Source organism: Cajanus cajan, chromosome 7 (genome assembly GCF_000230855.2).
Source record: "Cajanus cajan strain Asha chromosome 7, NIPB_CcT2T_4, whole genome shotgun sequence".
Lineage (NCBI taxonomy): Eukaryota > Viridiplantae > Streptophyta > Magnoliopsida > Fabales > Fabaceae > Cajanus > Cajanus cajan.
In genome coordinates, this window is record NC_138523.1 from 44,455,726 (window position 1) to 44,481,357 (window position 25,632).

The following is a 25,632-nucleotide window of genomic DNA, read 5'->3' on the forward strand; positions in this document are numbered from 1 at the left end:
CTAGGGTGTATCAACGATTCAAGACCCATGACAGTGTACTTACTATACAGTTTTTATCCACCAGTACTTGCCAAAAACAAAACAGGCCCATGAACACAACCCATTTGTTTTAGTTTTGGGTATGCTCAGGCAAGTTCGGCCTATAAATCCAGAAGCCATTTAATAATAAAGCCTGAGATAAATTTGAAGGTTTCAAAGAGAAGACAAAGCCACATCCATATGAAACCAAAACTCTATTCCAAGACTAGGTGTATAATTAAAAGAGAGAGAAGTTTTTAAAAATAAAAAATAAAAAAATGCACCTCTATGAACTTTGGTACAAGTTGCAGGCATTTTGAGTCAAATAGGTCAAAACAAAACTCAAAAAGTAGTGGAAATAGTGGCAGGTAGAGAGAGGTACGAAGGGCCAAGATTGAGGCAATGTAACAAGTAGAAGTTGCAATGAGTTATGACGTATCTCTTTCCACAACTCATTGCAAGCTGGTTAACCGCTTACCCCACCCCTTTCTTATTTAGCTCACCCCATCCTCTCAAATCCAAAAGTTCCTTCCTTTCTTTCCTTTGTAATTTCTTTTAAATTCTTAACTATGTTTAACCTTAATTTCGCATACCATTTTCAATATTATTAACTTTTTCAAACCTATGTGGCATTCAATATATCATATATGTTTAGGTGTAGGTGCAAATATTAATGAATGAAAATGAGGGAGTGAAAAAAAGAGTGCATGGTGGTGGTGAGATATTGATAAACAGGGTCTTAAAAATGCAAAGTCGCAGAAAGAGGAAAGTAAATGGTTGAAGGTGTGGGAAATATTCTTATTGTTGGTGTTGTTAGATCCAAACTATAGATGTAATAGTAGGCCCAACATATCCATGAATAAGTTGAAATATTTTGGCTTCTTGACCAGAGTATAGGGCATCCCTTGTTGAAGGGTAAGGGCAAGCAAGGGCAGTGTGGTGAAGCTGTACTATAGCACTGTATCCTTTGTACCATGTGAAGATTCCCATCCTTAAATAATTGGTCCCATCCTCTGCATGTTTTCACGTGTCCTGCCATTCGGATGCCGTTAATTACACCATCATGAGCATCAGCTACTGCATAGGATTCGAGTGGCCCAGTGACAACCAAAACTATTTATTTCATTTTTTTTTCTTTCCTTTTTCCAAGTATCATTTTCCACCTCAGTCCCCTCCCAACCACTCTCACCCTCAAGCGCGTGTCTTCAATCCCCAATCATACATCACATGATATAATTAATATTTAATAGCCCCTCTCTTTCTTCTTTCCCTCTTATTGAAGCGATAGCCTCTTATTGAAGCAATAGCATTCATTTCCCCATTAAATACAAACCGCTAACACCATCACGAACACAATCGTTTGAGTCTTTAGTCTCACTAATCCCTTTGTGATGTATATAGTGGCGCCTATTATTCTCTCTTAAACCATGTGATTTGTGAGGGTGATACTCATCCTAAAGTTTTTTCACCGGAAGGAATTGCAAATTGCAATGCATGATAAAGATGACTTTGGATTTTATATGAAAATGGGAAAAGGGCTACAATGCATTGAATATGAATATGCCTTTTTACTTGTAACGTGGTTTGATTGACTTGTTCAAGGAAACCACATTTTTATTATATTATAGAATATTATCTGTTAGCTAGAGGTGTGAGTTCACTTTCTTCCAAAAGGGTGTGGTGGTGGGCTATCTTTTCCTTCCATGCAAGGACAAATTCTTTGATAAATGTGAGAGAGAAAGACAGAAATCAGAGAGAGAAAGAGGTTGGTGCGTGCTTTGTAAGTTGCTTATAGCATTTTGCTGATTTACAGTGAGCACAGGAAAGAAGAGGTAAGAAGAGAGAAAATCTTAACACAAAACACAAACATGTTCGATGGAGTACCAGACCAGTTCCACCAATTCATAACTCCAAGGACCTCACTACCACTTCACTTACCTTTCCCTCTCCATGCTTCAGCCGCCCCCAATACCACCTTCCCCACCAATTTTGATCCTTATAACCCTTCTCACAATTTGCCACTCCAACCCAATCTCTTGCACCCATTACACCATAAAGATCATGAAGAGAAGGAAGAAACTAGCACCGTCCCTATGAACTTCGAAATCCAAAGAGATCAAAGGCAACAACAACAACTACCCGAGCTCGTTGATCCATGGACTAACGACGAAGTGCTCGCACTCTTGAGGATCAGATCTAGCATGGAAAGTTGGTTCCCAGAGCTCACTTGGGAACATGTCTCAAGGTAACTTATTCCTATTATAAGAATTCAACCTCGTTTTGCTGTTATTAACTTCTTGATCATCTTTGTTAATTAAACGTTTGATCACCCGAAATATCATGGCAATAAACTCTTTAACAGAAAATTAATTATGAGCTGCCCTTTGTTCTTGATCAGTGTGGTTGCATCGTATGCTACCTAAATCCTTCATATGGTAGACAAACGCACACGTGCACCTACACTTTAGCTTAAACACTGACACCTTCACACACACACAGCCCAAGAGCAAGGAAGGGATGGAAATTGAAGAAAGGAAGAAATTTTGTCTATTATTATTAAGTGTTGGTGTAAATATGTAGATGCTTCATTGTATGGTTGGTTTTTGGACTTATATAATTTATGGTGTGGGCGCAGGAAGCTAGCAGAGCTTGGATATAAGAAGAGTGCAGAGAAGTGCAAGGAGAAGTTTGAAGAAGAGAGTAGATATTTCAACAACATTAATTTCGGCAAGAATAATAACACCACCACCACTACCAACAACAATTATCGGTTTCTTAGTGAGCTTGAACAGCTTTATCAAGGTGGGGGTGGTGATCACCAAGCTGTGACAGAAGAAAAGACTCAGCAACAAGACAAGATGGGCCAGCATGCATCGGAAGAAGGGGATTCGAGAAACGTTGTGGCAAAACAAAACGACGACGCAGTGAAAAAGACAAAGGAGCGAAAGAGGAAGAGGCCTGATAGATTTGAGATATTCAAGGGTTTTTGTGAGAGCATTGTGCACAAGATGATGGCACAGCAAGAGGAGATGCACAACAAGCTTCTCGAGGACATGATGAAGAGAGATGAAGAGAAGTTCACGAGAGAGGAAGCTTGGAAGAAGCAAGAGATGGAGAAGATGAACAAGGAGCTTGACATGATGGCACGTGAGCAAGCTATTGCAGGTGATAGACAAGCCAACATTATTCAAATCTTGAACAAATTCTCAGCCACTTCCCCTGCAAGCCAAACCCTCAAGGTAACCAGTGGTTCAAACCTAAACACATACCTTGCAACACAAAACCCTAATCCTTCACAAAACACCCCAACAGAAAACCCTACCTTGAGTCTTGCACAAGACACATCACAACAAGTTATTCCTTCTTCTTCTTCTACTTATGCTCCAGCTCCGCAGAACCCTAGTTCAGGTTCTCTACATAATAATCCACTAGAGACAAATTCGATTATGAATAAAGGCAATGAGAAGGACGATACTGGGAGAAGGTGGCCAAAGGATGAAGTGTTGGCACTGATAAACCTGAGGAGCTCTAGTGTGACCAACAACAATGAGGAGAAGGAAGGGAACAAGGTCCCTCTGTGGGAGAGAATCTCACAAGGGATGTCGGAGTTGGGATATAAGAGAAGTGCAAAGAGGTGCAAAGAGAAGTGGGAGAACATAAACAAGTACTTCAGGAAAACTAAGGATGTTAATAAGAAGAGGTCCCTTGACTCGAGGACCTGTCCCTACTTTCATCAATTGAGCTGTTTGTATAATCAAGGAAAACTTGTTCTACAATCTGAAAGCCAATTGAATGATAATCCACCTGAGAATCCTGATGAGCAAGTGCCACAAGATCAAACCCAAGCTAATGAGTCTAGTTCTCCTCAAGTGGGGTCTGGTGGTTTCAGTGTGCAGCAGCAGCAGGTTGATCATGGAGGTGAGAAACCCTTGATGCAAGTACCTTCTTTGGATTTTGATCAGTTTTAATTCATTGATTTGTCCATGTTCTGTCACATAATAAGTACTGCTTCTTTTGTAACTTGTGTATTTTTGTTTTTTTGGTTGATGCTGGCTTTCTTTAATATAGCATATAAATTTATTGTATATTTAAAAAAAAAAAACTTAGAATTTGGCGAGCACCGACAGCTATAGCTGGTTTAAGGAATGAGAACGATTAATATTTCTATTCCAGCGTAAGTGCAATTTTTATATATTTTATTTCATTTTATATAGTGAGGGGAATTTATCAATTCGTGTTGCATATTTGTTTAAATAGAGAAGACATTGACCCTGTGAAAAAATAAAGGAAGAGGAAGCAAAACATTCTTTAAGACATTCTTCACTTTTCTAGCTAGAAACTGAAACTAATAAAAGGTTAAAGGAACCATCAGGTCTTTTTCATCTCAAGCTAAAGAATGCAATATTGTCAAGCTAAGCTAAAGTCCCGCCAAGACAAGTATTATCTGATATGTCTAATATTCAAAATTTACTATTCAAGATAACGTTGTCCATCTCAAGTAATAATTAATTTTTGTACTCAAGTGATAGGGGCCACTTCGTTAGAATTGAAAGAAAAAAAATGAGTTTATTTGTGTGAATTTAGTAATACACTAAGTCTAATTGTGTTTTAATGAATTATTAACAAATATTCTTTTAATTTTTTCAGCTACCTGCGTCAAAACTGACATATTCAATTTGGAAATGCAAAGGAAACTACTATTAACATTTTATTATAGTAATTTTATCTCACTTTATATTAATTTAATGATTTTTATACATATCTTATTGACTAATTATTAACTTATCATAAGTTTGTTTGCAATATATTTTCAAACATATTGTATTTATGCAACAGAATTATACACCTTTTGAAAAATAAACTAGCAAGAGAAACAATGTAACATAGAGAGAGAAAGAAAAATATTATGTAAATTACTGTTTTATATGATTTTATTGTTTTAATATAATAATGTCTCATATCTTTATACATTTTAATATAATAAGTAACCTTTTAAATTTTGAACAAGAAAAATGATGAAGTTATTCTAAGAGAGTAATTCTTATTTCTCAATGAAGTTATTCTCTTGAATAACTCTTTGTACAGTTTATTAATTTTATTAATTCAACATTAAATTAAAATAATGCAGTGAGTAGATTAAATCTATAATGTTTTATAAAATTTTAAAATTAATTATATGATATTTTATTAAATAATCTGATTTAACATGAAATATACTTTTTAAAATATAAATAAATATTAATTGTCACTATAACAAATGTTAGATATACAAATACCATTATAAATACAAATATATATATATATATATATATATATATAAAATATAAATTTATTTTACATATACATACATATAAATTTAGTATTATAATTTGTATTTATATATTTTAATAATATATAAACATATATTATTGTATAATTAAAAATATATTTTAATGACAAATATTATATTGATATATATTATTGTGAGATTAATTTTTTTTATAATGTGTAAGATTATATGATTATAAATATTTAATGTACCTAAAATTTAGTATACTTCATCATTCGACTTAATATTAAGAATTATATTAGTTTTTAATAATATTAAAAATTATATTGGTTAAAATAATAAAATTAATTTATAGAAAATTTATTAAATAAAATAACTTGCTGCCTCTAATTTAAACAATGATCACGAAAGACATTGTTCTAAAATAACTCATTAAGGTGCAATTTTCAATATGTTTGAGTAAAAATTGGACAAAGGAGTTAGTTAGGTCAATCTTTCCGACTAATCTTGATCTTACTGTTTACAGTACCTATGAGTTATGACATGGCATCATAGTTCTAAATAATGGTACCATACATTTCGATTGGTAGTTGTCAGTGGCTCACAGTGCATATATTTTCGTGCCCGAATCATTTTTGTTATTCCTTGTGGATTGATTACTTCCGGTTGATTCACAAATCACAATCTCTCGATCTTTCGTTGTTTTCTTCACCATAACGAACACCTTTATGACAAGAGTAGGAAATTTGAATGATTAACCCACCAATCAACTTCTTTTTATTTGGATATCGATCTTCATTCAAAATTTTCATAGAAAAGAGTTACGGCCTGATGAGTAAACAACACGTTGTTCAAGTGAAATTCTATGATGTAATGACTATGAAATCTACCAAAAAGAAGATTATGAAAATATTTAAAATCTGATTTAGTTGAATGGGTTTAGTTATTCACCAAGTAAATTATTAGTAAGATGGACATGTTTTGGTTACGGTATATGAGAATGAGTCACAGATCAGAATGATTCAAATCGTTTTAATATTTAAGAAAACTTATTTTATAAAATTAAAGTTCAAAATTAATTTATTATATATTATTTATATAAGTTTATTTAATTTTTTAAATTTTAATTTATATTTAAAAACTTAATTTATATTAATAATATTAAATTGGTCAATAAGTTTAATTTTAAATAAATCAATAAATTTATTTATATATATATATATATAATTTTTTTGTAATTTGTATGATAAAAAATAGTTTATTCTATTGTTATTAATATTTAGTTTAAAATAAAAATAAAAATAAAAATATTTTAACATAATTAAGAGGACAATTTATGCATACTCATGTACATCTAATGTACATTCATGAACATGCTATAATGAAATAAGATAATTTTATTAAAAATAAAATAAAATAATTCATATATTTCGTTTTGTAGAATTAACTATTCCATCTTTTTTAGAAAGAACTGAAATTTTGTTCAAATAAAATAAGCAAATATATCGTGGTTGCAGAAGTCTATACATCGCATATAGGTTTATAAGGACATTTTGATATAACCATCAGGCGACATTTGGACCTAAAAGATCGAATGGAATGATACATAGACAAATAAATCTCTTGTGAATTTCAGAATACTCCTTTATTTTATTTAATTCAAAAATTTCAGGAGATTACCCATTTGAAGAGGGTAATATTTTAAATAACCAACAAGGAAAATGAAGGAAAAAAGAAAGTGAATATGTGATTCTAGATTTTCTATTTTTTATTTCTTAAAACATTTAAGTGTAGTGAAAATATATATAAAAAAACATTGATAATTTGATTTGGCACTATAATAAATTTATTTACTTAATTATATAGTTAATAATGTAATATGTATATTGTTTTATTATATCACATATATAAATACATTGACTTGTTAGACCTAACATACTTTTTATAAGTCTAAGTTCAATTTATGAGTTGCATGTTATTATATCCGAGAGATTATGAGTTTGTATACATGTATTGTTGTAAGGCTTGAGAGGATTGTTCTTAAGTTGTTGGATTTTCTTGAAGTCATGCATATTTTTTATGTTGGTTGCTTAGAGTGCCCATGAAAGTTACTCAAAGCGAGTTTGGGTGGTTGTTTAAACATGTTTTCTAACTTGGATCGTTTAGAGCGAATTCTAGTCACTCCAAGTAAATTTTAGTCACTTAGAGCAAGTTGTTGTCACTCTAAACTAGTTGTCTAGTAGCTTTGAGTTAGTTGATTTGGTAGCTCCGAGCTAGGTGATGGTAACTCTAAGCTGGCTCATGGTAGGTTCGAACTAGTTATTGGTAGTTTCAAGCTAGGTGCTAGTAACTCCAAGTTAATTGTTGGTAGATCCAAGCTATGTGTTCGATAGCTCCGAACTAGGTGTTGGTAGCTCCGAGTTAAGTATTTGGTAGCTCCAAGCTAGCTATTGGCAACTCTGAGTTGGGTGTTTGGTAGCTCAAAATTAGTTGTTGGTAGCTTCGAGTTAGCTATTGGTAACTCCAAGCTAAGTGTTTGGTGGTTTCAAACTAGGTGTTGGTAGCTCCAAGTTAAGTGTTTGGTATCTCTAAGCTAGGTGTTTGATACCTCTGAACTAGCTATTGGTAGCTTCAAGTTAGATGTTTAGTAGCTCTAAGCTAAGTGTTGGTAGCTCTAAGTTAAGTGTTTGGAAGCTTTTAGCTAGCTATTGATATCTTACATGATGCATGTTGAAGATTTAAATGTATTTCTTCGTATGTTGATAGTTGAAGGATGATTATAAGTTGCATGATGGATGACATATATGATGATGTTCGTATTGAAAGGTGTAAGTCAATTGATGTTTGAGGTGTAAGATGTTAAAGTTGGACACGTTAAGTTTAAGTTGTACAATGAAATGATATGTCAATACCCATGAAGTTTGTAAGTTGATGTTGTATTTGATGCAGTATATGATGTAGAGTAGCATGTTGATATAGTGTTTTATTTGTTAGAGTTGAAAGTTTTAAGTTGATAAATGTTGAAAGGTGTATTAAGTTGTGTTATGCAAGTTGACTCATTTTAAGACGAGTTATGATGTTAAGTTATAAGTTAAGAGATGTTAAGTTGTAAATATGTAAAGATGTTAAGTTGTAAGTCAAAAGATAATTTAGTTGTGAAGTTGTATGTTATTAAGTTGTAAAGATGCTAAATAATTAGACATGTGGTTGAAATAAATGTCTATTTTATATAAAATTTAGAAGAGAGTTAAAGATGTCAAAATTTAAATATTTCATTGCGTAGATATACGTTACGGTGCTTTGAAAGTCTAGTTGAACCCTTTAATGAGTAAGTTGACTTTTAAATGGGTAAGTTATTTCTAGCTTATGCTAGTTGTTATTTATAGCTTTATGTTAGTCATCTGACTATAGTGCTAGTCATTGTTTTTAGCTTTATGTTAGTTGTTATTTCTAACCATAATATCAATTTTTTTAGCTTTATTTTAGTTGTTGTTTCTAGCTTTATGTTAGATATTGTTTTTTTGTCTCAGTGTCGATCGTTGTTTTTGACCATAGTATTAGTCATTATTTATGGTTTTATACCAACCGTTGTGATTTGGTAGGGTCTAGCACTTAAATTGCTCACTTCATTTGTAGGAGATCTCTATGTATTAATATGTGTGACAACGCATCAGGTGTTTAAAGTTGTTTATGTTGTGATTGAAGTTGTTATATTAAGAAATATACTTGTTGTAAATTGTATTAGTTGTTGAAAGTGGTGACCGGAGTTGATTCAGTTGCCAAGATGCTTAGTTATTTTCAGTTGATTAATGTTGTTTTAGTTGATGTTGTGTTTAAAGCTGAAATGCTAACATGAAGTTAAGTTATTATATTGCTTTATGATTTTAAGTTAACATGTTGTCAGGTTAAGTTGTATTATAAGTTGCCATGTTGCAATGTTGTATAAGTATGATGATCATTAAAAAGTTGTTTTGTTTACATGCTAAATTGTTTGTTTTATGTTGATGTATTTATTCTTTTGATATCTAGTTTACCCTTGTATGTTTTCTAGTGATTGAACTAAGATGGTCATGTTTTTCATAGGAGCATAGTGGGGTTAGCTAGAGGCAAATGGTTACTAGTACAAAAATGGCTTTTAAAATCGGGATTTTAAAATTGGTAATCAAGTAGCCGATTTTAAAAGTGATGCGGTGACAATTTTGTAAATAATGGCATTACTTTTAAAATCGGCTATGTTATGACCGATTTTAAAAGTCATTGACGCTACTTTTAAAATCGGCTCTTGAACAGTCGATTTTAAAAGTGAGACTTTTAAAATCGGCTCTTGAACAGCCGATTTTAAAAGTGAGACTTTTATAATCGGCTCTAAACAGCCGATTTTAAAAGTCTACTTTTAAAATTGGCTGTTCAATAACCGATTCGATTTTAAAAGTAGACTTTTAAAATCAGCTCTAAATAGCCGATTTTAAAAGTCTACTTTTAAAATCGGCTATTGAGTAGCCGATTTTAAAAGTGTCACTTTTAAAATCGGTTATTGAACAGCCGATTTTAAAAGTAGTATCAGAGAATTAATTACACTATCTCTGTTCCTATTGCTCCATTCTCTACTATTTTGCTTCAATATCATATATTCTTCCTCTTTACTCTCTAGGACTCTCATCTGAAGTGTGCAGCTTCTCATTTTCTGGGACGAATTCAACATTGAGGTAACATTTTCGTTTCATGCGTCTTATTTTGTTGTTTCTGGGCGAACTTTGAGTCTGGAACGGCCTGTACTACTTGCAGAACGGCCCGTTCTGCCTGTACCGCTTGCAGCACGGGTCATTCTGCAAGCGGAACGGCCTGTACTGCTTGCAGAACAGGCCGTTCTGCTTGCAGAACAGCCTGTTCTGGGGCCGTTCCAAGGCCGTTCCAGACACTGAAGCAGTTTTAGGCATTTTTCTAAATTGGACCCCTTGTATTTATGTGTTATATATTTGTATTTTATTAATAATTTGTGATATAATTAATGTTTACCTAGTAATTTAGTGTTTAGAAAAATTAGGTGGTTTATTTGATTTTTATAAATTAGTATGATGTTATATTTATGCACATATTGAGTGAACCTTAGTTTCCCTTTTGAAATTTAATACAAATTATTAAAATAGTGAGATTAACGTTCATGGTCTATGTTTTTTTTTATGAAGAACAGAAGTTATGGATAAAAGTTGGTTATTGAATCGAAGTTTGATACATGCATCACGTATAAGTGATGAGTATGAGACTGGAGTAGAATATTTTATTGAATATGTAATACGAAATGCTAATGATGATATGAATGGAAGGTTTTTTTGTCCTTGTGTTAATTGTTGTAATGCAACTCGCCTAGAACTTGATGTTATAAGAGAACATCTTTTGTGTGATGGATTTCTTAACAATTATACACGTTGGATATGACATGGTGAAAATGTTGACATTCAAAGTGAATCAGTTGAAACTCAAACTCAAACATTTACACAAGAGATAGATATGGATGATCGGTTAGAGGAGATGCTTCGTGATGTTGGTCCAGAATCATTCAAGCGTGCACATAGGTATGAAACTATGTGCAACGATTTGGAGAAGCCGTTGTATCCAAACTGTACAAAATTCACAAGACTTTCAGCGATATTAAGATTGTTCAATTTGAAGGCAAGAAACGGATGGAGTGATAAAAGCTTCACAGAATTGTTAGAGCTACTGAAAGAAATGCTTCCAGAGGGTAACACATTGTCTAATCGTAACTACGAGGCAAAAAAGGTGTTGTGTCCTATGGGTTTGGAGTATAAGAAGATACATGCGTGCCCAAATGATTGTATGTTATATCATAGTGAGTTTGAAGGGTTGCATCAATGTCCAAGATGTGGGTTGTCACGATATAAATAGAAACAAGATGATTCTGATTATGATGTGAGCAGTAAGGGTCCTCCAGCGAAGGTTTTATGGTATTTTCCAATTTTTCCGAGATTAAAACGTTTGTTTGCTAATGCGGATGACGCAAAGCTAATGAGATGGCATGAAGATGAAAAGAAGTGTGATGGAAGTCTTAGGCATCCAGCAGATTGTTTGCAATGGAAAAAAAATTGATTCTGTTTCCAAATTTTGGCAAGGAGCCAAGAAATGTGAGGCTTGGACTAGCTACGGATGGAATGAATCCGTTTGGTAACTTAAGTACTAAGCATAGTTCATGGCCTGTTTTGTTGACAAATTTACAATTTACCAAAGGCTATGCTTAACCATTCTAGAAATCTAACTCCGATGAAAAAGCTATGGAGATTGGTTGCAGATATGGAAGATGACAATCGACCCAAATAGGTCCCTTAGACTCCTGAAGTGTTTGGCTTTTGTAGTAATGTCCCCTTGTATATAAGCCAGAGCGACATATCAGAGATTACAAACGGGCACTGCATGCAGAACATATCAATTTTGCAATTGTGGTTATTGTAAGTATTTGAATTAATTTTAATTATGTTTTGTTGCTTTTTTCTAACTTTATTTCTAACCTTGTAGATTTATCCATAAATTGAGTGTGGATAAAGGAAATGATCACATTTATGGATTTTTGGAACCCGAGTTAATCCAAAAAATTGGGAACAGGACAGAAGAAATTCAAGCTTACATCCAAAATTGGATGTATGAATCAAATAAAAAAGTTTACTTAGTTCCTTACTTTTCTAAGTAAGTATATTTGTATATAATTGATTATAAATTGTTAAAAAATGTATTGTCTATTACTGATAGTTTCTCAATGCAGTGCTTATTGGCAACTTCTGATTATTTGTCCTATGGATAATATATCTGTATGCATTTGTTCGATGCACAAGCCTCCTCTTGCAGATTTTAAACAATTATTAGATAAGTAAGTTATTTTAAAAAAACTACTTATTTTATTTATCATTACATTTTATTTTAAAATATAATAATGATGTCCTTTTATCATTAGGGCTATGGAAGGATACCATATGCTTAAAGGTTCAAAGTTGAAGAAAAAAATGTTTTAGGTCTCTCTTAAAGTAAGTTATTTTAGTAATGATATTTTTTCTAAGGTATTTTCTTTTGAATTACCATTACTACTAAAATTGGTTTTTATATTATTTTTGTAGTCTCATAAGCAAAAAGGAAACTATGAGTGCAGATATTATGTAATGAAGGCAATGCATACTATTGTTGATACTATTGTTGATTCACAAATAGTATCTAGGTGGACTGAAGTACGTTTCAGAATTTTAAAATTTTTTATTTTAAGTTTGCATTTTATCATGTTTTAAGAGTTACTTTTAATTGTTCTAAATTTTCTTAACAGATATTTATAGATCGATCACCATTGTCGCTAGAAGATATAAACACCATTAGGGAGCAATGGGCTACATTTTTCATTGAAACATTGGCTAGCTACGAGTTATGATTATAGTTTTACTCATTTTGTAGTTTAGGATGTACATAATTTGTAAATTACTTTGATTACATATATGGTTGACATTTACCAACTCTTGTTATTTGTATGTAATTTGGTATATTAAAAATATATGAATTGTCTGGTATTTTATTAATTTGCAGGTTTTGTTCAGGGATCCTCTTAAAATAAGTCAAATATTTAAAAAAAAATTAACAACTTTTAAAATCGGTCAGGCCATGACCGATTTTAAAAGTAGGACTTTTAAAATCGGTCATGCCATGACTGATTTTAAAAGTCCCACTTTTAAAATCGGTCACTTTTGACCGATTTTAAAAGTGCCAGTTTTCAAAATTGGCTCTTTTAAAATCAGTCAGAACCGATTTTAAAAGTCAAAAACGATCGATTTTAAAAGTGTTTTTTCCACTAGTGGGTGGCTTTGGTGAGGTCATGTTGGTATGCGATTTTGCTGTAACTGTTGGATTATTCTAATATAACTAGTTTGTATAAATGTTATTTGTCCAACAACTATAATTTTTATTTCACATTTGGTGGATTATTGCACATATATATGCGTGTGTGTTAAATTAGAGATTTTATTTTTCATAGTTGTTTTACGCTCTCTCTCTCTCTCTCTCTCTCTCTCTCACACACACACACACACACACATATATATATATATATATATATATATATATATATGAGGAGGAATCATTTTACTCTAGGAGTAAGTCTACCTAGACTTACTCTGTTCAATAACTCATGTTCTACATCAAATTTCAATGATCTAACCGTTCAATTTAAAGTTCTTAATACATAGATCAAATATGCAAATTTTTAGAAAATTTGAAAATCATTTAATACTTCGTTTCATTAATTCAAATTGACGGATAATAATAAAATCATTTTATACATTGATTCGAATCAATGAAACGAAGTATAAAATGATTTTCAAATTTTCTAAAAATTTGCAGATTTGATTTATACATTAAAAACTTTAAATTGAACGGTTAGATGATTAAAATTTGATGTAGAACATGAGTTATTAAACGAAGTGAGTCTAGGTAGACTTACTCCTGAAATAAAATAATCCATCTTCTTTTTCTCTCTCTATATATAATGTGAATATATTAATCATAAGTAATTATAGTTATTTTTGCTGTAAATTATTTTATTTTATTAAGTATAAAGACTATAAAGAATTGTTATATCATGATTAATAAGAAACAATTAATCACAATTTATCTATCCATAATTAATCCATGACATCACATAATTTTAGTCAAGATTTTATTATTTCTATTCTCTAGCAACACTAAAAATTAATGCCTTAATTTTGGAGGGTACAAAACATTTTTAAGTTGTTAATTCTAAAACTCGGTGGCATTGTCAAAGTTTATAAAAGATTTATTTTATTTTCTTTTTCTTTTTCGGAACGTAAACCTTTTACCATACTTGAGCTGAAAGCACCAATAATGATAAGGTGAAAGAACAAGGAAAATACTAAACAAAAAATGATGAATTAGAAAACGCAAAGAGAAAAGTATGTACACGAGGAAGGAATATCAACATACTACTCTATGTTTTTAACTTCTGTTATATATCCTTGTTATATGCTACCTCTTTTATCTATTATAAGCAATATATATATATATATATATATATATATATATATATATATATATATATATATATATATATATATATATATATTATTTTTAAATATAAATAAATTTTAACTATTTATTTTATTATTATTTTCTAAAATGTTTATTAAAATATTACTTCTTTTAATATTTATAATAAAAACAAATAAAATTTAATATAAATAATTAAGTTTTTTAATATGCATAAAATCAGTTATTTTCCTCTTTATAATTGAGAACGGGATGAGTATAAAAATAATATTAGCACTCCTTTTCAATTTCACCAATCACTGACAAAGTCTTTAAAATTTCTATAGGGCATGTGGATTACATATATATTTCTTGATTTAATTAGGCCTAAATATATATTTCTTGGTTCTCTAGACAGTCTGCAAACTCTCTCTCTATATATATAATCGATCTCCTTTCACTGGTTGAAAAAAAAAATTATGGTCATTTAAGAAGAAATAAAGTACAGATAAAAAGCTATTTAATTAACCACGCATTCAAATGAGTGTTGCTGTTTCTAAAATGTGTTTGTACTTGTTTCCTTGCATTGAATGCGTCAAGGTGAAGTTCTTGCCACTCTTTCTATTATAGTCGTATTTAAATTTTTTTATAAATTTTTTTATTATTTAAAGTTATTATAATTTAATATGCTATTTTAAAAAATAATTCTCAAAAATAATATATTTTCATTTGATATAAGTAAATTTGTATACATAAATAACGTGATAAAGCTTTACGGGATTCAAATAATACAAGATACATATGTTTTGTTTTTCTTTTAAGTTTGTTTTATATTTTAATAAAATTATTTTAAATCATTAAATATAATTAAAATGTGTATATATAAATCTTTTGTATTCTCCAGTTTTACATTAAGACGTGTATTATTATATGTAAAATTTATCAGGAGATGGAATGAACTCAATAAGTCTTACCGTGTTTTAATTTAAACTTTTTTTTTATCAAAAATAAAAATGAAATGAACCCAATAAACCAATATCGTTAACATTTCCCACTAACAATATAAGAAAAAAAAATATATCAAAAGATCAAATACTTGAAAACACAAAAATGGTGAAGATGGGTAATAAGTAAAATGCAATTCTCACAATATACTTTTAATAACACGAAATATCACTGTTCTAGACATGAACTTACTGGTCGGATCGAAAAACTTGTAAATCAATTAAGTATTTGATTCAAATAAATCATAACAAAAAAATAGTTTAAAAAAAGACAAAAATTGGCAAAAAAAATTAATTCCTGGTGAGTCAATGAAAAATGCTAAATATAATGTTATTTAATTTTTCTAAAAATAAAATATTAACTTACAATATTTGTTATTTTCTTTTCTTATTTTAGTTATAAACTTGTTCTTTTTATTGTTATTAAATATTGTTGAAACTTATTATATATGTTTGATTTTAACCTCTACGTATACTTTGAATATTAAAAATTGGAAAAATTGTTTATTTTTTTGTATTTAGTTATGATATTAAATTTTATAATATTATTTTACGTATTATTTAGTTATTAATAAAATTTTAATAGGCTTAATTTGACTACAATTCGATCACTATTAAATTATAGAATCTTAATAAACTAATAATATAAGTGATCCAAATTTTAAGATATCATTAAAGTATATTTTTTAAATGCGACAACCATTTAATATATACGTCTTTTTTTACTTACATTTATATAGGTGTGAGATAATCTAAAAATTTTATTTAATTAACTGACTTAGATTTTTTCAATAGTTGATCATGAGTTTGATTAGATGATACACTCTTTTGCTATTATCACACTGTGTTAGAAATGAATGGTAAGATTAAAATTTTCGTATGTTTAAAATTAAGATAACTAAATATATCTATTTTAAAATAATAATATTAAAATTATGAATTAATAAAAATAGAGAATTAAAAATATAATTTAATTTGTTTAAAGATAAAAATTTGTATTTTTTAATAATCTAATTTATTATATTTCTCTTTATTAAACAATCTCATAATATTATTTATATTTCACATAAAAACAAATAACATATATTTTTACTCTATTATTTATTTATTGATTTGTTTGGTCTCCATTCCTTACTTACCTGTTTTGATTTGAGCCGCGATATCATGAAATAGTGCGTAAGTGCGAGGAAGTAATGTAGACACAAATACAGCGACAACACAGGAGATGCATATGGCGTAACGTTGCTGTCGGGGAGAGGGTCCCACGTTGTCTTTATAGTAGCAAAAATAAAATACATCTCAGGCCCCACACCCTTATGACATCTCACACACTGCCACGACGCACATCACGTCACATGTGCTTCTGCTCTGTTTTGTCTTCTTCTCTGCCACAGTACTACCCTTACACGTGCATCTGTTGCACTCCTCCAAAATCTCTAATCTTTCCACAAAGTCAACGCCTTCAACAACAACTCTAGCCCAGCCCAGCCCACTGCACAACCGTTTCGGCCCAAAATCTAATTACATTTATATTTCACTGCAAAAACAAAAAATAAATGCGTCATTTTAATTTGTCTCCATTTATCATTATCCAATTTTCATATCATGACTCTACAAATACTTGCACCGAAGGGTCGCTTTGGCCGAGTGGTTAAGGCGTGTGCCTGCTAAGTACATGGGGTTTCCCCGCGAGAGTTCGAATCTCTCAGGCGACGTAATATTTTTATTTTGTTTTTACTCATCATTATTTTGTAATATTTTATGTAAATAAGTTTAATAAATTATTATTATCCCTCTCAATTTCGTAATGTCGCTTTGGCCGAGTGGTTAAGGCGTGTGCCTGCTAAGTACATGGGGTCTCCCCGCGAGAGTTCGAATCTCTCAGGCGACGTTTTGATTTTTGGTTCTTCTGCTTATTATCTTGCTGTTATATAGTACGGTATATTTAGTAAATAATTGATTAAAAATCTAATTTAGTCCCTCATAATATTTTAAAGTTTTAATTTAGTTTTATTTTAATTTTTTGTTTTAATTTGGTCCCTAATAATTTAAATTACTGTAATGTCAAACTTCCGTTCAGATTTTTTTAACGTCGTTTGAGCATTTTCCACGTGGAAAAAAATAAAAATGTGATAATTTTTTACATGGCAAGGGTCCCATATATATGTCATATATTTAATTTTACATCTGAAACGGCCCGAAACAAAAATGACTCGTTCTACTTGCACGTCGTCCACATTTAACACCATTTGTGAAATTTGGATGGCAGTCCTACATTAATGTATTTTTAAATTATTGAGAATTAAATTAAAACAAAAAATTAAAGTGAGACCAAATTAAAATTTTTAATTATTATGAAGGACCAAATTAAGCTTTTAGCCTAAATAATTATATCATTATATGTTTTGAGGATATAGGTACGGGATTTTCATCTTCACATCAAGAAAAACTCTTATATATCAAAACTAAAAGAACAAAAAAGCTTTTAATACAAAATAAAAGAATGCAATGTTTTTATAATTATAATTAAAAAATAAAGCAAAAGTATTTTGTTTTATATATACATTAGGTGAAAAATGAGACTTTTTTTGTCTTTCTATATGCTATCAAAATACGAGTACTATTAAATAGTAGAAGTATGTTAATTATTCATGCAGTATTTATTTGTTCCATTGACATTTTTAAAAAATAAATATAAAAAAGGATATAAATCAATGAAAGTAATTAGTGCGAGAGGTTCAACTAAATGTAGTAGTTGACACTATAAAAAAAAATGTAGTAGTTAAGTAGCACGTAGAGTTGATCTAACTTAATGTCTCGTAGAGGGGTTATTTTATCTCTCAAAATTATTTTACTTTACTAGAATATAATTATCTTTAATAGATGATTATTTTAATTTATTTTAATAAAAAAGGTTTAAATTCACTTTTTGTCTTATAGTTTCATAAAACTATAATTATGGTCTTCTACAAAAATTTATTACATATTTAGTTCTCTTAATTTTTAAGATTAAATAATATTGATCCACTATTAGCATATTATCTAAAATAAAATAAAAGGTTGACATATTTGTAAATGGTACTATCTGTTGGTTACTTAGATACATAAGAATGTAGTAGCATTAAAAATTAAATTGAAATAAAATTGTTTTGATCAATTTCAAATTTAATTAATAATAATAATAATAATAATAATAATAATAATAAACTTATTGTTATATAAAGTGTACAGGTAGGGGCGTTCGGCCACAGCCTATCGGTCGCCGAATGGCAGAACCGGGTAGTCGAACGCTAGTCGGCCACCAGGATCGGCCTATTATCACTTGTTACTCTTAATCAAAGATTAGGGGTTAATTAGCTGATTAAGGTGTATTACCTAATACGGTAAATATGTGCAGGGCCCATGGGGTCCATGGCCCATAAATGTCAGTATAAATAGCTCAGGTCAAAAGGTAACGTCACTATTCATTAATTATCCTAGAAATTCGTGTTTATCCTGACTTGAGCGTTGAAGTGCCTTTTACAGGCACCAACCCCCTCACCAGTGTATTGGATCGGAGCTCTCGTTCGGCCTTTGGACTACTAAAAGACTTAATGTGCCCATCAGACAGGTACATAAATGAATGTTAACGTGACTAAGTAACTGACATGTGATAATGCAGTGTCACTTATGAACATATTAGTATTTTTGTTTAATTATGAATGACATATATATAAATAGTAGATTAATGTTGTTTAATTTAAAAAATTAATGAAATTAAATTTATAATTAAAAAAATGGAGAACCAAAATTATATATTCAAAAAATTATAGAGATAAAAGTGAATTTTTTAAAAAATAAATGCAATATAATAGTTTGTAAAACTAGTTAAGAAATACCTAAACAAAGGAGGAAATCAAATTAAAATATCGTCGATAAATTTTAAATCAAACACTAGTTTATTATTTTTCATTAGTTGTGATTTGTGCATCTTGAATATTCACAACAAAGTTTTGAAATTAACCCTAAATACTGAAGGCGATGATTGAGTAAAGTCATCTATAAAGTAACAATTAAAAATCTCATATTCTTGGGACGCAAATGAAATTTGGCTAACTTTTAACGTAATTATTTTCTTTATATAAATTAGAATAATTATTATGTTTGAAAGATGAGAATATTCTTAGTTAATTTTTTTATATAAGCGTTTGCTAGAAAAAACTCAACCTCTTAACTCTTACGATTTATTTCTTATTTTAATTTTATATTAAATATAGTATTTAAAATTTATAAATAATTAAAAATATGTTTGCACGTAGTATAAATTATTTATTATAAATCATAATTATAACTAGTTAAAAAGAGACGATCCATGTCTCCTTGTTTTTAGAATATAAAAATAAAATATAAAGCGACATAATATAATAAATAATTACTTAAAATAAAATGGGACGAGACATTTATTGAATAAAATTTTAGTGGAGTGGAAAAGAAAGAAAAATAAAACTAAATAAAAAGAATATTGAGAGAGAAGAGTATTTTAAAAAAATAAAAAGTAAAACGCTAAATAGCATTATTAATGAAACATTGTTTGATTTTTATATAGAAAAATTATATCAGGAGTCAGGACCTTTTGAATAATGTAAAATATATTTAAAAAATGAGTTGATAAAAGTAAAATTAAGAAGGTATAGTGATAATTAATTAGTGAACGTGGTTATCTAGCGCAAGGGAGGTTTCCCGTTTAGGGAGCAGAGTCGCTTTCTGGAGCGGTGTAGGTTTGACTGGTAAGTGGGTAGGGTGTTATGAGATTGAGGGAAGCACGTTCAGATTCTCCGTTTTATTTTGGTCCCTCCTAATCCCAATTCATCACACCGTCTTCCGCTTTATCTGTTTCATTTATTTGAATTCATCATATCGCAATTGGCGCGTCATGTTCATGCCTCGCACTTCCCATCTTAGACTTGTCCATTCCATGCCCTATCAAATCAGATGGAACGTTGCACACCCATCTAAGTAAGCCTTTTCATAGATATGTAGTTATTATTGATTGATTTAACAAGTGTTTAAGAAAGTCTTGAATATTACCCTCAAATATATTCTTTAAAAGGACAATAGCTATGCATATGCTTTGTTAAAATTAGGTCCAAATTCTAATCCTGTTTTGTAAGAGTTGGATCATGGATGTACCTTCTGTTCCATTCCACTGCACCATTGGCTTCTAGTTGACGAGGCTCAACGACTAATTTAGTGCACTTTTAAAAATAAATTATTAAAATGGGGTTGTTTTAAAATATATTATACTTTTTGGGTTGCTTTTTTGGGTGTGACACGTGTTTTTTTTTTTTTTTTGTCTTGATTGGGCTGTGATGAGCCACATCAGTGTCGCTATGGGCTGAACCACCACCGTTGATGGACTAAAAAAAATAAGGCAGATGATAATCACACCTCCACTCTCGTATAAACACACCTCCTTTTAAAAAATATATATATAAAATGTCTAAATTACCCTTAAAAAAATAAAATTCCTAAATTTACACCTCCTTCCCCACACCTCCGTTCTCCGCACCCCCTTCCCCTCACCCCCTTCCCCTCACCCCCGTTCCCCTCACCCCCCTTTCCCTTCCCCTCACCCCCCTTTCCCTTCTCCGCACCTCCGTTCCCCGCACCCCCTCTTTTCTTTGCTTTGTTCAATAGAGTCTTACCAAACAAGACTGACTTCTGACCAACCCGCGAAGGGTTGTGAAGTTGGACCAGGTATGAAGAATGAATCTATATCTGTGTACGGTACGGAAGTTGCTGGCCGGCGGCCGCTCAACTGTTCGAGCGCAATACAGTGGTGGTTGGTTCCGATTCGACAAGGGTAGAATGCCTGGTCGAAGGTCCAGTACAGTAGGTAGCAGGCGTGTTCGTTTTGGCTCCCAAGCGAGAACGATAAATAGGCTCTGCACCATTCTTGCTGCTATGTATGTGAACCTTGACTTGAGAGATTCATCCAATGGAACCCACACTCAAAGGAGGACCACAAGCTCGGGCTCAACGAAACAGAAAATATCAGCATTAAGAAAATTATTGGGGTTAGCAGCCTCATGCGACGGATTTTCTGGTCCTCGAGGTCGAGAGCGGCGTCATGGTGGTGGTAGTGGTGGTGGTGCGGGGAAGGGGGGTGCGGGGAACGGGGTGCGAAGAAGGGAGTGTAAATTTAAGAATTTCATTTTTTAAGGGTAATTTAGACATTTTATATATTTTTTTTAAAAAAGGGGGTGTGTTTATACGAGAGTGGAGGTGTGTTTATCATCTGCCAAAAAATAATGTAGTCCATAGCGATACTCTATAAAGAAAAAAAAAACGAGAATAATAAAATAATATTATTTTTAAAATTGGCGCTATGGGCCATAGCGCCTTAGTGGAGCTATGGGCCATAGCGCCCCCCGGGTTTTTTTTTTTTTTTTTTCGTTTTTAAAATATTTTTACATTATATTACTAAATTTTTAAAAATTATTTTTTGTTATTTCATTTCTTTTTTTCGCTTTTATCCCAATTTTTTTTATAAATTTTTAAACAAATTTTATATTTATAAAATAATAGTTATATTTTTAAAACTGGCGCTATGGGGCCATAGCGCCTTAGTGGAGCTATGGGCCATAGCGCCCCAGGTTTTTTTATTTTTTTTTTCGTTTTTAAAATATTTTCACATTATATTACTAAATTTTTAAAAATTATATTTTTTATTATTTCATTTATTTTTTTCGCTTTTATCCCAAATTTTTTTATAAATTTTTAAACAAATTTTATATTTATAAAATAATAGTTATATTTTTAAAACTGGCGCTATGGACCATAGCGCCTTAGTGGAGCTATGGGCCATAGCGCCCCAATTTTTTACTTTTTTTTTTCTTTTTTAAAATATTTTCGTATTATATTACTAAATTTTTAAAAATTATATTTTTCGTTATTTCAATTCTTTTTTTGCTTTTATCCCAAAATTTTTTATAAATTTTTAAATAAATTTTATATTTATAAAATAATAGTTATATTTTTATAACTTGCGCTATGGGTCATAGCGCCTCAGTGGAGCTATGGGCCATAGCGCCCCAGTTTTTTTTTTTCGTTTTTAAAATATTTTGACATTATATTACGAAATTTTTAAAAATTATATTTTTTGTTATTTCAATTCTTTTTTTGGCTTTTATCCCAAATTTTTTTATAAATTTTTAAACAAATTTTATATTTATAAAATAATAGTTATATTTTTATAACTTGCGCTATGGGCCATAGCGCCTCAATGGAGCTATGGGCCATAGCGCCCCAGGGTTTTTTTTTTGTTTTTAAAATATTTTGACATTATATTACGAAATTTTTAAAAATTATATTTTTTCTTATTTCAATTCTTTTTTTCGCTTTGATCCCAAATTTTTTTATAATTTTTAAAGCAAATTTTTAAATTTTAAAAAAATAATACAAAATAAATAAAAAAGGCTCCATGGCCCATAGCGACTTCATTTTTTATAAAATTTTATTAAATAATTTATGTAGATGTCGTGTCGCTATAGGTGATGGAGACTCTTGTAGTATATATCCCCCCTCCTTTGTGGTAATTCACATCCATATCTGAAGTGTAATTGTTGTTTTTGTTACTGTATTTTGTTATTTATCCACTAAGTCAGTCTGGTTGGTTCTTTGTTCATGTTAATTTGAGTTTTAGATTCTTATTTATGATTCAAATTTTTGTAGTTTAAATAAGTTCTATGTATTTGTACTAATATTTTAATTTTTCTGCAGATATTATGGATCAAATTATAACTTATATTTACACCGGAAGGATGTATGAAAGTCTAGAAGGTGTAACATTTGATGGATCAAAAAAAGTGATGTATTATATTTAATTAAAATTTGCTGGCAGATTTAATAAAAATAATTTCATAATTCAAATAAACCAATTATAATAAGAAAAAATTAATTAAATTATCAGTTATAAAATAAATATGATTAATTAAATAAAATTAAATGGCAGATTTAATAAAATTATTTTACGAATAATTGTATTTTTTTTAAAATTATTTTTTTCACTACAAATTAATTTGCAATTAACTCGGATTATTTATAATATTAATTTACATATTTTTTTTTTATTTTATAAAAATAACTAATATAACAGATAAATAAATTAATTTAAAAACAAATAAAATTTAAGAATTAAATAAGAACACAGATAAATAAAATAATTTAACAGATAATTAATATTGCATAAATAACACACAATCCAAATAAATAATTTAAATATAAAATAACTTTATTATTTCAAATAAACCAATTATAATGAGAAAAATTAAATAAATTATCAGTTATAACCAACTTAAAATAAATATGAGTAAACATAAACAAAATACAGAATTAAAAAATAAATAACAATTATTAACTAAATAAAATATGCAAAGTTAAATACCCTATAGAGACTTTCTTATTATAAAAAAAAAATATAACCTCAAAATAAAATTTACCTCAAACGAAGAAACTCACGAGCAGCAGAACTCCAAATAAAAAAATACCTAATTAAAACGTTAAAATTATTATTTACCTAAACATCAAATATATTTAAAATATCTAATAAAATAAAATCATGAAAACTAAAAAATAAAGAAGAGAAGAGAAACTTACTGGAAGAGGAAGGAAACGTGAAAGTGAAAGTGGGGGAGGGGACCATCTCGGTCATTTTATAACTGTAAAAATCAAATTTTTAACCCAAGCTGCCATGTGTCAGCTTCTCATTAGTCACGCCTGCGGTTAAATTCACACGTGGCAACCAGCAGTCGGGCATTAAAGGAGGCGCTATGGGCCATCGCGCCTGTGGGGCGCTATGGGCCCTAGCGGCCCAGTTTTTATATTTTTTTTTTGTTTTTAATTTTTTTTTCACATTATATAACTTATTTTTTAAAATTTACATTTTTTCTTATTTCAATTCTTCTTTTCGCTTTTATCCGAAATTTTTTTATAATTATTTTATCAATTTTTATATTTTAAAATTTTTTAAATAATTTGAACCAGGCGCTATGGCCCATAATGCCTCACTTCCACTATGGGCTATAGCGCCCCAATTTTTTCATTTTTTTTCGTTTTTAAATTTATTTTACATTATATTACTTATTTTTTAAAATTTACATTTTTTCTTATATCAATTCTTTTTTTCGCTTTTATCTGATATTTTTTTATAATTATTTTATCAATTTTTATATTTTTAAAAAATTTTAAATAATTTGAAACAAGCGCTATGGCCCATAGCGCCTCACTTCCGCTATGGGCCATAGCGCCCCAGTTTTTTCATTTTTTTTCGTTTTTAAATTTATTTCACATTTTAATTAAGCCGAATTAAGTTGCTATAGGCTATAACAACTCTTTAAAGGTCTCCACCAGCTACAGCGACTCTACTAATATGGCGTTCATGGCTTATAATCAGACCCAAAATTGCCACGTGTCATGGGTGTCGCTATGGGCCATAGCGACACCTAAGAAAACTACCCCAAAGGTGTAATATGTTTCAAAACAACCCTATTTTGGTAAATAGTTTCTAAAACTGCTCTATAATGGTCGTTTAGAAAAATTTATAAACAAATTTGGGATAAAAGCGAAAAAAAGAAATGAAATAACAAAAAATATAATTTTTAAAAATTTAGTAATATAATGTGAAAATATTTTAAAAACGAAAAAAAAAAACCTGGGGGGCGCTATGGCCCATAGCTCCACTAAGGCGCTATGGCCCATAGCGCCAATTTTAAAAAGGCTAATGATATACACACCTCCACTCTTGTATAAACACACCTCCTTTTTAAAAAAAAAAATATAAAATATCTAAATTTCCCTTAAAAAAAATAAAACTCCTAAATTTACACCCCATTCCCCGCATCCTCCTTCCCCACACCCCACACCCCACACCCCCTTCTTCCTTCTTCTTAAAGTCTATTTCCGCTCAATGTCTCCGGTGCCGCCTCGTCCCGGGATGCCCGCTCCGCCACCCGCCTCGCCCCGGCATGCCACAACCACCTGGAGGTGGTGTTCCAGTACACCTCTTCTTCCCGGCGAGTTTACGCTGCCATTGCCGGAGAAAACTTGGTTGGTCGTAGCAGCAGTGAGTCCACCTCTTCTTCTTACTCTTCTTCCTCTTCTACTTCCCCGGATCGTTCTCATTCCATTAGTCTTTCTCCGCCAGTGAGCATAAGCCCCAAAAGATCACAGCCTAAGTCGCCGGAAAATACCATGACCCACCATTCTCCGTCGCCGACGCTGTCGGCGACGGCGACACACTCGCCATCCTTGTCCACACTCTCGTCTCCGTCGCCG

The 25,632-nt window shown here is 30.5% G+C and overlaps 1 protein-coding gene and 2 non-coding genes across 3 annotated transcripts; all 3 read left to right on the forward strand.

Annotated features, from left to right (window-relative positions):
• The first annotated feature begins 1,688 nt into the window (after positions 1-1,688).
• On the forward strand, positions 1,689-4,190 carry LOC109795059 (trihelix transcription factor GTL2). Its single transcript, XM_020354468.3, has 2 exons — positions 1,689-2,263; positions 2,654-4,190. The coding sequence occupies exons 1-2, from the start codon at positions 1,887-1,889 to the stop codon at positions 3,984-3,986; spliced, it is 1,710 nt and encodes a 569-aa protein (XP_020210057.2). The 5' UTR covers positions 1,689-1,886; the 3' UTR covers positions 3,987-4,190.
• Positions 4,191-16,951: 12,761 nt separating this feature from the next.
• On the forward strand, positions 16,952-17,033 carry TRNAS-GCU (transfer RNA serine (anticodon GCU)). Its single transcript has one exon. It is a non-coding gene; the product is annotated as a tRNA-Ser (tRNA).
• A 94-nt stretch (positions 17,034-17,127) lies between these two features.
• TRNAS-GCU (transfer RNA serine (anticodon GCU)) lies at positions 17,128-17,209 on the forward strand. The gene has a single exon. It is a non-coding gene; the product is annotated as a tRNA-Ser (tRNA).
• The last annotated feature ends 8,423 nt before the right edge of the window (positions 17,210-25,632 follow it).

Coding starts and splice junctions, on each gene's coding strand:
- LOC109795059 (XM_020354468.3), top strand. CDS start 1,887: ATGTTCGATGGAGTACCAGACCAGTTCCACCAATTCATAACTCCAAGG. Junction 2,264..2,653: donor ACTTGGGAACATGTCTCAAG/GTAACTTATTCC, acceptor GTGTGGGCGCAG/GAAGCTAGCAGAGCTTGGAT.